General features: G+C 29.3%; 2 protein-coding genes across 2 annotated transcripts; both read right to left on the reverse strand.

The window, feature by feature from the left end:
- Positions 1-5,278: 5,278 nt before the first annotated feature.
- On the reverse strand, positions 5,279-6,786 carry LOC141532282 (uncharacterized). Its single transcript, XM_074250558.1, has 5 exons — positions 6,501-6,786; positions 6,133-6,333; positions 5,946-6,053; positions 5,717-5,868; positions 5,279-5,650 (listed from the first exon to the last, which is right to left on the reverse strand). Exons 2-5 carry the CDS (start codon positions 6,227-6,229, stop codon positions 5,450-5,452), a joined length of 558 nt encoding a protein of 185 aa, XP_074106659.1. The 5' UTR covers positions 6,230-6,333; positions 6,501-6,786; the 3' UTR covers positions 5,279-5,449.
- Positions 6,787-6,921: 135 nt separating this feature from the next.
- On the reverse strand, positions 6,922-9,259 carry LOC141532281 (uncharacterized). The gene is made up of 7 exons (XM_074250557.1): positions 8,644-9,259; positions 8,490-8,579; positions 8,071-8,110; positions 7,830-8,005; positions 7,522-7,748; positions 7,292-7,450; positions 6,922-7,215 (listed from the first exon to the last, which is right to left on the reverse strand). The coding sequence occupies exons 1-7, from the start codon at positions 8,698-8,700 to the stop codon at positions 7,029-7,031; spliced, it is 936 nt and encodes a 311-aa protein (XP_074106658.1). The 5' UTR covers positions 8,701-9,259; the 3' UTR covers positions 6,922-7,028.
- Between the last annotated feature and the right edge of the window lie 3,472 nt (positions 9,260-12,731).

Below are 12,731 nucleotides of genomic sequence, written 5' to 3' on the forward strand. Positions count from 1 at the left end.
AATTATGCAACTCATCTCTGTAAACATAAGTGTTATCTTGGGTTGCTCATATCTATCTTAAAGATCGACGCATAATCATTGAAAACATACTAAGTAACCTCTCACAACTTGTCATAAATCATTAAACAATTTTTCTTAAATTCGTGAGAACCTTACAGACTTGTACACTATTTTTATTTATTAGAATATTTTTAAGACTCATATTTTTAACACTCATATCAACCAGAAAACGAAGAACTATAAAATTCATTCCATCAACAATAGATAATTTACGACAAGTCACGGCATCATGAAAAAATTAAAAATTCAAATCAATTCTATCGATCTCAAATTTACGGGAAAAAAAAAAATTTTTTTTTCTAATATATTATGCATAATGAATTGTCGAAATTTAAAATTTGTTGATTAAAGATTTCATATAAATCTTAATAGCAATGATTAGTATTGTATTAAAAAAAAAATATTTTAATTCACTGTTATTGTCGCTTTATTAAGAATATAACACCTTCCATTTAACTGTCTACCTAAAGCAAAATTTACCTACCATGCGCCATCTGTTGGATTTTGACGGTATTACTGTCTTTTATCTCAAGCAAGAGCCTAAGAAGTTTTCAGAGCTTGATTAGCTTATTTAGAAAAAAGATTTTTTTTTAAAATAATTTAATTATGTTACAATTATTTTTAATTTTGTTTAAAGAGAATGCGGCATCGGAATTTAATTAGAAATTCTAACAAAAATTGATAATTTTTCACAGTTTGATACATTTAATCAAGTTAGATCTCTAAATCAATTTTTATGTTTAATGTAGTTGAAAATATCTTCAATAATTTGAGGTATAATAAAGCGTAAAGTACGCGATTAACAAGAATAAATTTTATTGAATTGTAGTAATGTGTTATTGGAATATTATTTAAAGAAATAATGTCTCAAAACTATTGTAAAATTAAAATTAGATGTTTATAATGAAGCATGCCATAGACACCAATGATGAGATAGGTCATGACCGATTGAAATGAGAATTTTAAGACTGAATGATTTTTTGAAAATTTATATACTTAATTCCGAAATCACGCCAGTCCAGACTATTAATTACGACTGATATAACAGAGGAGAAATTATCAGAGCTTCAACTCGTTGTTTAAGAGTAAAAAAATATAAAAATCCTACAAATTAATAATAATCATGAAGAAAATGAGAAATTTTGACAAAAATTCTCAATGTGCATCATATTTGAATGAGAAAAAAACAAAAACTAATTCTTATTTGCTTTTTGAATTGGCAACTATGGTATTGGGTGTAATAATTTCAAATGGCGCGATTTCATACCTTATACAATCGTATCTTCGATAAATACATGTTATAAATTCATTGAATTAATTAAAAATCTTAGAATAATATTTTCTGAAAATTATTATAACTTTTGTGTAAAAATAAAAATTCTGAAATTATTTTTTAGAGTTTGATTTGGAATATAAAAATTTTAAGTAACTTTCTACTAACGGGAATATTTATCAGCCATGCGCCACCTGTTGGATTTTTTCGGTACTTTTTTAAATTTCTGGAAAATTTAATATTGAACCAATTTTTTTAAACAAGTATTTTATTTCTGAGTCTTGTTGAAAAATTTTAGCCCAAAATATTGAAAAATAATTGATTATATAATCACATAATTATTTTACTGAAAAAAAAATAAATTTCATCTTTTGAGTAAAGCCAAAATAATAATTTCAACCGAAAAAAAGCTCTTTTTCTCATAAGTCTATTTTACCGCAACCTATAGATAGAAATCAGCAAGTTTTTACGCCTCTATAAAAAGCCACTTTTGCTTTGTTACTCTAGTATTATATTTTAGTTTCCTCTGACAAGACCACTTACTTTTTCCCAAGTTTTATTTCTTATTTACAACTATTTTATTCGCGGATTCCATCTCAATCAGTCCCTTTTATTGCACCGTCCTTAGACCATAGACTAAAAATTATTTACGCCAGTACTGAAATATAAATAAAAATAAAAATAACAATAATAATGGCACCATATATATATATATATATATATATATATATATATATATATATATATATATATATATATAAATACGCATTGAGATTAAGGCGAAAAATAAAAAAGAAGCTGATGAATTTTCACTTCTATTGTTTCCGTTAGAATGAAACCCTGAAGCTCACCCTCTCAATCAGCCCCCCCACTCTAGGTCTCTATTTCTTCTCTAATTTTTTTTATTTTCGGTGACAAATATTATCGTGTCGAACAATGATCTTCAATGTTATGTGTTTTTCCATTTTTTTCTCCTCCTGTTCGTGAAAAATGGTTCATTGAAATGATGAACCATCATGACAAATACTGACATAATAGCAATCTTCGAGATTGTTTTTTTTTTCTCTGATATATTGAAAAAATTTGCCTCAAGACATTTGTTATTAGAAAAAATTGTGATATCGATAATTAAAAACTCAATCTGCTGATTTTAGAGTTATTACTCAGAAAAATAATGTTAAATATTTTTTAAACAACAATACTAATTTGAAAAATGTAAATTTTTTTCTTAGTTAAAAAAATTTTTTTTCAATTTTATTATAAATTTAAATTGCGCGCGCTTTGATTCTAAACCAATAAGGAATCTCCGGTACTAAGCTAACTTCACTTTAGCCATCTTAATAATTATTATTTTAAATAAAAAATTGAAGAAAATGAAAAATCTAAAGATTTTGAAATAACAGAGGTATTATAAAGAAAATAATGAACTTTTTTCATTAGATATTGAAAAAATCTAGAATGTATGATTATGAGAGCACGAGTTTGGGTGAATAGAGGTGGGAAAGGGTATAGAAGCAGTTGGCAGGACAGGGATAACGTATCACGCGATCCGTGAATAATTCGCAGTCGAGAGTTGAGGTCGAGGCATGTCTGCCGGTTAAACAGAGTGTTATAATCTATTTACGTTAACATTACCAACGTTTAACGTGGTTGCTCGACTTCTAGAGGGTCCAGAATGGGCCAAGAGACTGAAGGGAAGTGATTCTGCGGTAGACAGCTTTACCAACAAGAATTGTCGCTAACATATTAGGTTTTTTTCCTGTTTAATTATTATTATTATTATTATTATTATCATTGTGATTCATTTGGATATTTTGTGAATCCAGTGGCTCAAGTGAGCATGGGTAATTTTAATTAGCTTTTACTTTTTTTAATAAAAGTCCAAGTCTCATTCGTGGTAAATTCTGAATATTTCATACGGTTAAAAGATGCAGATAAATTTATTTTGAAATATTTGGGGAAGAAGGGAGGGGGAGAAATTAGATTTTCTGGTAGTTCAATAAAAACCAGTCAGTAATTTTTTTTCCACCCAGAATACACAGTATTTCTGTCCAAATTTTTTTATATCCAATATACGTTTTCTTAATATAAAAAAACTGGTATTTTTCGCCTGAGAATACCTAAGTTTTTTCTAGAGCTAAAACTTTATGCTGCATTTCCATAGCAACCGCAGCGGTGGCGCCGCCAATTCTCTGATTTCCCTCCAATTTCACAGTCCTGGCGTGTTTGTTTACATCATTGGAAAGTTGTATATACTAATTTATTATTTATTGAACAATTACCCAGCTGTATTACAATTGATATTAAGATTTGGATGAATTCTTGGGTACGAAAAAAGTTGCTCAAATGGGATTTACCATCTCTAAAAACAATCTTTGAAGGTAATTGTCTTTTTTAATTGATCTTTTTAAGAGTTATTCATTGTACAAATTCGATTTAATAAAATAAAAATAGAAATCAAGCCGTTGAAATTAATGAAAAATTCAATTTTTCAATAATTTAATTTTTTTTTAATTGAATTATAATTAATTTAATTTGCTTAAATATGATACTGTTAGCTGTCAGCTGTCAATTTTAAAAATTTTTATTACAAATCAATTATCATAAAAAAATGCTACTAAAAATTTTCACTTGTAATTTTTATTAATTTTCACATGAGGAATTTTTTAATTAAATTTTATTTATCATAATTTAATTGCCATAAAATTCTAGAAAAATGTTTAATGTTGTTATAAGTATAGCCATTTGTTACTAGAGGATATTTTTAAGTTATCCTGTAATTTTATAAGAAATTACATGAAAAGTTGGCATACCATAAACGAAAATTCATGAATAACAATTAATATCAACAATACTAATCTTCATAAGAGATAAATGCTCACAAATCCGTGAATTGAGAGTGACTTTGGAAGGATCGCATCAGCGAGCCCCTAATTTACATTAGCATCGCACATCCTCATCCACATTTGGAATTAACAATTCGTAAATTTCTCAAGCTTCTAACACTCAAGCATCTTTATCTCTATTTACATTTTTAAAAACTAAAGAATGCCCATACGAGAAATTTCCCACCGTTCTATACCCTTTTCATCTACATGTTCACACATATGAATGCTTGAACATAGATATACCAGCAGAAAGTACTAAGCAGAATATACAGTAACACGCAATTTTAATCGTGGCTCGAACAAAAACGTGAATCTTCATTCTCGCGTTAATTCCAACACGGTATGCATTTCTTCCCGGTTCTTTTGGTACACATACAAAATATAGTAGAGTAGTTATAGTCATTCTCTTGAGTCTTTAGTCTCTAACATATCGTGACGAGTCTACTCAACACCCTCATATACAGCAGACTCCCTTCCTTCCACCTACAACGGAGCTAAATCTCAGTACAAGTGGAATTTATCAAAAGCTAACTCTCACTTTCATTTAGATTTTAAACACTCTCTTTTATTGTCTTTTTATTTATATATTTCATATGCACTACACATCTCACTGTCGGGCTGTTATTTGTGATCACTATTTTCAATTTACACTCACTCTTTTATTACTCGTTAGTTTTATTTTTATTTTCCTTTTTCATTAGGCTAAAAGGTAAATTATTATTATTTTTATACAGATACATCGGATAAAAATTCGACTGTACACTTTAAAATTAAAAATAACTATTTAAAATCCAAAATGGAATCAGATTTTTAATATTGAATTTTGATTCACGGAATATTACGTAAAAAATAATTTAACTCCCCCCTCCTTCTTCTCAATATCCTTATATAATTAATAAATGTCCCCACAATGTCTCGTATAGCTTAACTGCAAGAGCCCTCTGCGCTCAGCCAAAAAGCCCGGGTTCGATTCCCGGCCTGAGCTGTCCAAATTATTTTTTTGGACTATTTTTCTATATTTAAATAAAAATAGTTGAAGAATTGAAGAACAGCAAGATTTTGTTATCAATTTTATTATCGTATATTCTGATTTATTTATGACCAACAATTTTTACAATTCAAAATTCAATGCAATTTATGTATCGTTGATAATTATCATCAGTACTTGATTATTTTGATGCCTTACTATCAATTTGCATCTGTAGTGGAACTATATTGAAAGACCGACTTATTGTAACGGAACTTTATCCAATTCACTTTCGTCAACTTTCGGTAATTCTCCATCGTCAAGATTACCTTCATTCAATTTTTTGTCCTCGTCGTTTTGCATTTTACGGTCTTTGAATTTATCATATTCTAGCGTAAGTATATACGTACTTGCATTGTTAAAAGCCATCAGAGCGTTGTAAAAACCTTCTTCCAAAGATTTCTGTAACAAAAAAAGTCAATATTAGATCATGGATTTTTCAACTATAGAACACGAAAAAAAAATAACCTTTTCGAAGTTAGCCAATCCATCGTTTATAGAAAAAACGCCAGAATCCATGCCAACTCCTGAGCGACGTACTCCATTAGGTAAGGAAATCTTAACAGTCGACCGACATACAGCAAATCTCATATCCTGCCCCTCGCCGACCTTTTCAGAATCTATCGAGATTCCACAAAATAAAATCGATAAAATAGTTTATAGTATATATTTTAATGATATTTATAAATTAACATACCGCAAGTCTGATATATGTCATGTGACCAATTATCTGCACCGAATACCTTGTCAGCAAAATAATATAATTGGTCTAGGCTGTACCTTATTTTGAGAGAGTATTCTTCAACTATCGATGTCATTAGATATTTGTGTCAAAAAAATTAGCGATACAAATATTTCTTAAATAATTTTCAATTCTAACTTACACCCTCTCGAATCATCTTCATCATTTGTTTGTCCAGTTGAACCAGCTAGGAGTAATGATCCAGTCACTAGTTGAATTATTATTCCATAAGTAGTCATATTGCTTACAATTTATTCGCTCTTTATGAAAAAATAAACTTTTATTGCAATGAAAACAAAAAAAAATAGATTTGTTTATTCTAAATTTTTTTTAATTTTCCCAACTGCGAAATAAATTGAAAAAATTATTAAAAGGCGATGAAAAATAGTTGAAATTTAAATTTAAAATCAGAGCTTTGAATTCTTTCAAAAAGAATTTCCCGAAATTTTTATAAACGTTCAAAAAATTCCAGCTTCAAGTTTTTTATCTAAGAAATAAAAAGTAGCTTACCAGAAATTTACAGATAAAACTACTGAAGTAGCTTCGAAGAAAAACGATCGCTTAAATATTAAAATTCAAGAATATAAGTGGGATGCGTGCAACTCAATGCCGTTAATGACGTAATTTTGCCGCAACTAAGTTACATTATACACTTATATTTTTTAAGAGTTTAAAATAAAAAAAATAAAATCTAAACTGCCAACTTTAAGAGACCCGAAATTTTTAAAAATTTTTTTGGGTATATGGACATGAAAGAAGCTCATTTTGGATGAGAACAAAATTAATTTATAAATTTAGAAGTATTTAACTTTGAAATTTATGCAATACAAATTGCTCAGCCTACGCGATAATGTTTATCGATCACTTTGATCTGTTCCTTTTGAAGAAATTTTTCAACAATCAAAATTATTAGTCGAATCATTTTCATATATTCACGTAAAATAACAGGTTTTATTAGAATGATATAAAAAACTGAATTGAATCGCTTGATTATTCAAAACACGTTTCAAATAAATTGAAGTCTGATGATCATCAAGATCACTCATCTTCATAATCATCATTTGATTGTTTTGCTTTCAAACATTCATATTTGCTCATTCTGTAGTTATTCTGGACAACTTCGACGACTTTTTTTTCCCATTCCTGCTTCTTCGAGCTACGAACGACGATACTGCCCGTGAAATAGGGGTAATCAGTTTTATCTTCGCTATGCGAGACCCCCAATCTGCAAGAAATGTGCCAGAGTGACCTTTTGCGAACTATAGAAGGAGAATATTGATAGTAGCTTTTGTGAAACTTACGCATAAGAAACAGCCATTGCATAGATAGCGTTAGAATCTCCAATCAAATCACTGACAAGCACAATTGGTGTGGACGAACAAATCATTTTCGAAGGTTGTGCTAGACCCATCACTAACTTGGCCCTTGTTTTGTCTGGATTGTTGTCACTTAAATAATATCTGCATGCAAGAAAAGAATTTGTGGTGATTGTTGAAGTTATTTAGCTTTGAGCGAATTGGAAATAACTTACGGAGACATGTATAAGACTACGTGGGCATCGAAAGCTTCCAATTGGTCCTTGATGCTTTCGAACCAAGCGGCGAACTTCTCTAACTCTGAGGTTGCATCACGAAAGTGTACTTCTCTGCGATTTTTGACTATTGCTTCAGCCCGATATTTATCCGTCAGACGATTGTTCCTCAGAGGTTCTATGTCATGGACACTTGCACGTGGGGATGGTTCGTATAAGCCCGAAGACTAGAGAAAATAAGCAGTTGCTTTAAAGTTTTACGTTCATTGAAATATTTGAACGTTATCATGATCAGTGTGAACTTGTACCTTCATTACAATGAGACCACCCAGTAAAATTTCCATAGGTCGATCGGTATCAAGCGTTGAGAACACGGAATTCATTCCATCGATTACTCGTTTTGCTTGGTACTTAAATTCATCCTCCGACTTTCGTTGGATAGAATCATACTCTGTTGCAATCAGCACCTTGAGGAATAGCGCATCTGAAAAATATTATTGTCAAAAATAGGATTCAATAATTGACAGAAATAAATCATAAGTTACGTACTTGCATTTTCTGAGTTACGGGCTTTCTTGTTTTCGAATTTCTGAAATTTTAAATTTATTAATATGAATTAAAAAATACTTCAAATTTTTTTGGATTTGTTATATGAACTATATTTTTCTGTTGTCGTGTTAAACAAAAAATTATTAGACTGAAAGGTAGTTACGGACAATGTCTCGGATAGCTTAACTGAAAGAGCCCTTGGCACGTAACCAAAAGGCCCGGGTTCGATTCCCGGCCTGGGCTGTCCGGACTATTTTTCCATATATACAATAAATAACATTAGATATAAAAAACTTTTATTAAATATTGGTGATTCCAGCTAAATATAGTATCCTAGTTCAGAAAATCATATTTTTCTTTCAAAATCAGAAATTTTTATGAAATGGGTGTCTTGGACGCAATTGTAAAAAATTACTCACATTTTTTACTGTATTGATCTTAACTCCAACTCCATTTTTATCTGGATAGTAAACTGGAGTATTTGAACCGTAGACGTAAGTGTCACTGTCCTAGACACAAAAAATAAACAAATTAATACATCGGTTAATAATAATTTAAGTTTTAAATACTTACGGCTATGGACGTAGCGATAAAAATATTTGCCAGCAACAACGTGAAGAGACCCTTCATTTTTTCCGGAGTTTAACTAACACAAGAACTCACGAATTTGAAAATTAGTAAGTTCACGGGCAAAGATTGATAACTAACGAGAATCGGCGTTTATTCAAAAACACCTTGTCCACGTGATTGTACTGCTATCGATTTCTAATTGGTCGAATCGTGTAAAACGTAATTGACCGACGCGTTTCTTTATTCCGACTAATATATTATTGATAACAAAATTTGACGCATTTTAGTGGAAGAATTTAAGCTAATGGATTTTTAATTTATAATCTTATCATTTTATTTTATAATCTATAAAAATATCTGAAAGCAACAGAATTGTTCCATTCTTTGAAAAATATCGATGTTAAGTTAAAAAACAACTAACTTGAGTTCGGAAGCTGTTGATTACTCGAATTGAGATTTTAAACTGACTGTAATCAGTTTTAGTTCACGGACAGCTTGATTGCGTCATCATCAGCTGTTTTGTTTTGATCTATAAAATTTTATCATGAGAATTGAAAGAAGATTAATTCAACCACGGGTCAATTGGACTGATGAAAAATCGATAAGCCATTTCTATCATTTAAAAAAAAAATTATTTTTTTTTCATAAAATTAACGCTTATTTTTGTCAACGATCTTGGAACAAATAACAGAAAAATAGTATAAGTGATACATTCCGTAAATGGCCGATTAATATGTTATTATAGTTATTTTTATTGCAGCGTATAAAATATAATAATTGAGAAGATAGACGTTAGTCTTTAGCGATCGTCATATCTTATGATTTTGTTCCTATAATAAAACCCATTACTATTTATCAGACTAATGCACTCTTATTACCTCCACACCAACACAATATGACATTACCGAGTAATCTTGTAAGCAATACTAATGGCCTGTAGTATTTTATATTTATAATCGATATATAGTTATCTCTATAGATATATGTAACATTTATATACAACAGTAGGCCACATTTATACGACTAGTGTTAGTATTTCATACTTATCGCCGGTGAAAATAAGTTTCTATTCTTTCTTTATATTCTAACACATACATATAGATCACACAGAAAACGAAAAATAAAAAAATTCAAAATGAAACCACTAGCTCTTATAAAATATCAACAACAAAATATTGAAGCTTTGACAAATAAGTGGATATATTGATATTGCACACTCCATAGTGCGAAGCGGCTGAGGTGATGCTTTATTTTCGCTCTGTCAAGGTCAAGCAATTTTGTGATTTTTAATTGCCTCTATTACAACTATATTGCACTTATAGATTGAAATAAGTAGATTTACATTGAGAAGAGACCTGTAGTAAACCATTTTATACTTTTTAAAAATTTTATGTTATTATTTAAAAAAAAAAATTTCGAAAAAAATTTTACGTAGACGCAAAATTTTATGCCATTTGAAAGAGCTTAACCATACTTAGATTTTGAATACAATTTGAAGCGATTCAAACCGGTAGATTTTGAGAAATCTAAAAAAAAAAATCACAAAAAACGATTTTTTCAAGTATGGTTTTTTTTTTTATAACTTGTAAACGGCTTTATCGATCAATTCCAAAAATTACTCAGCTGTTAACATCGAAAAACTACGTCGATCACCGCCGGTCCGGTCAAAATCGGTTGATTTGTTCGTGAGTTATCGTTATCGAAAGAAAACCAAAAAAAGTGTTTTTTCAAAATTAAAAAATTAGAGTTTTATTAATCTGCTATCAGACTTTTCAGCTCTAAAATGTAACAAGTGCAATTTGGAGCGGGGTATGGAATCAGCGGAAAGTTTCAGAGGTGACCTTGAGGTTTAACCTTATTTTTTTTTCTTTTAAACGTCAATTACACAATTTTTTCCAAAAAAACTAAACGAGCTTTAGGAGGCGTGCAATTTTTTAAGCTTAAAATTTTATTTGAATTAGAAGTAATTCAATTAATTACAACGAAAGAAGGGTATGAAATGCAAAACAATTTAACTCACAGATTATACGTTAATGGTGTGCACCACATACATGTTTGAGTTCCGCATTGCGAACAGTAAATAATTTAATATAATCGCTAATAGTATATAAATAATCTAGAATAACCATTATAGTCAATACGGTGCATGACAATGATTTCGCAATGACTTCTGAAATGAACACACACTGAAATTCACACGCACATATGGTAGTCCGAGTGCATTTAATGTGTCACGTTGTCCATTATTTCCGTTTGCTCATTCATTCGTCATTAATTTTCTCACTAATTAATTAATTAATTAATTTTAGATTTGTTATTAAATAAACACATTTTTCCACGATTTTATCTATACTTGGTATTTATTGTTTGTAATTTACTATTTACATCAATAGAAGACAGTGAGAAGTGCAAGAGAGAGGAAGATACTTGTCAAGTGCTGGGGTGAGGGTGTCGTTATTGATAATGTAATCAGTGAACATGTGAAAGTCATTGAGACGAATTTAACTGGACAATTCGACTGCAGGTGGTGCCAGTGCAATAGTCCGGTAAATTCACAAATCAATAATTTATTATTATTAACATTGGATTAATTAATTTAATTTAATTTGTGCTTTAATAAATTTTAAATTTTCACTTATAACTTCAAAATAATTTTTCCAAATTCGTTCTTATTAAAAACTAATTTTTTAAATATTAATACACTATTACGAATATTTTTAATTTTTTTTTTAGTGTCTTAGAATAACAATAAAATTTTTGTTCAAACTTTAAAATCAAAATTATCAAAAGATTTATTTTCCGCGTTTTGATAACTCGATATGTTATTCTACTCGCGAAAACTTTAGACTGTCTTTCGCCCTCTGTCGGCCTTTTAGGATATTATCAGTTTATTAAAACATTTCTGCTGAAGTGAACATTAACAGAAAAAAAATGTAATTTCTGATCGAAAAATATACGCCAAGAATTTTTGCTTAATTTAACGAATAATTACATTGAAATAAATAAAAATGGTCAAAAATAAAACCCAATTTATTCTGATGTTGTTAACTTGAACAAGATTGACCTATTTATTTTTAAACGGCTGTTTCAAAAATTATCAATATCAAATCGACAAGAGATTTATTATTCAGACAATACCAAAATATTCGTTTCGTTAAAACTTTTAAATTTTGAGATGATTGTTCAAATTTATTGCCAGCATCAATTCAGTTGCAAAAAAAGTTTGAAACGCTCTAAAATTAAATTGAACAAAATTCCATCAATATTTGTTACAGAAAGTTGTTTGTCTTCCAAGCTATAAAAAGAGACTGTTTATATATAATAAATTCATTTTATTCACCGTAAAATTCTGAATGATTTAAGAAAGCGACTTTGGAGTTATCGAAATCTCATTGGCTCAAATAAAATTGACCAAGATATCCAAATTTTCGTTTGATCAAATTGAATGCAAAGACTGTCCACTGAAGTTGAGAATATTTTCAATTAGCTACAATTCTAGGTAACAATTAAAATTTTCGATTTTCGGAAAGTTTCAACGCAAATTTTTTTCATCTATTTTTTTCAACCAAAAAAAAAAGAAAATGCATCGGAGTCAAAATATCGGCGTAAAATATCTCTGAGACAATTCTAATTATACATTTAGGATAATTACTTTATCAAAAATTTTAGTATAGAATCATGTGATCAAATGTAAAGTTAGAATTTCATTAATGAAGAAACTTTACAGTTGATCCAATGCATGATTTACTCGAAGGAATATGTCCACTGGACATTGCTCGTGTACTGTAATATCGAGTAATCACTGTTGACAATAACGTTCATGAAGTTTTAATATTAATCATCTAGGAAAAATATTAAAAGATTTTTTGAAAAATAAAAATTAAGTATTAAATCTTGTGAAAGCTATTCAAAAGCTATATTTATTACTTCGCAAGTGAGAATTTTAAACTATATTGCGCCACCTAGCGATCGCTACAAAACTTCATACGATAAACAGAGATAGTATTATTTTTTTAAGATTTTTTTTAAGCAAATGATAATATTATGTTTTGTGGACCAAAAATCTGGAATAATATTTTTTTTTAATTATT

This window comes from Cotesia typhae, unplaced genomic scaffold (assembly GCF_013202065.1).
Source record: "Cotesia typhae breed Kobodo isofemale line unplaced genomic scaffold, CoteBio_Ctyphae contig_59, whole genome shotgun sequence".
In the NCBI taxonomy this organism is placed as follows: Eukaryota; Metazoa; Arthropoda; class Insecta; order Hymenoptera; family Braconidae; genus Cotesia; species Cotesia typhae.

Coding starts and splice junctions, on each gene's coding strand:
- LOC141532281 (XM_074250557.1), bottom strand. CDS start 8,700: ATGAAGGGTCTCTTCACGTTGTTGCTGGCAAATATTTTTATCGCTACG. Junction 8,006..8,070: donor CCGTAACTCAGAAAATGCAA/GTACGTAACTTA, acceptor AATATTTTTCAG/ATGCGCTATTCCTCAAGGTG. Junction 7,216..7,291: donor GCAATGGCTGTTTCTTATGC/GTAAGTTTCACA, acceptor CATTTCTTGCAG/ATTGGGGGTCTCGCATAGCG.
- LOC141532282 (XM_074250558.1), bottom strand. CDS start 6,229: ATGACTACTTATGGAATAATAATTCAACTAGTGACTGGATCATTACTC. Junction 5,869..5,945: donor TGACATATATCAGACTTGCG/GTATGTTAATTT, acceptor GAATCTCGATAG/ATTCTGAAAAGGTCGGCGAG. Junction 5,651..5,716: donor GATTGGCTAACTTCGAAAAG/GTTATTTTTTTT, acceptor TTTTTGTTACAG/AAATCTTTGGAAGAAGGTTT.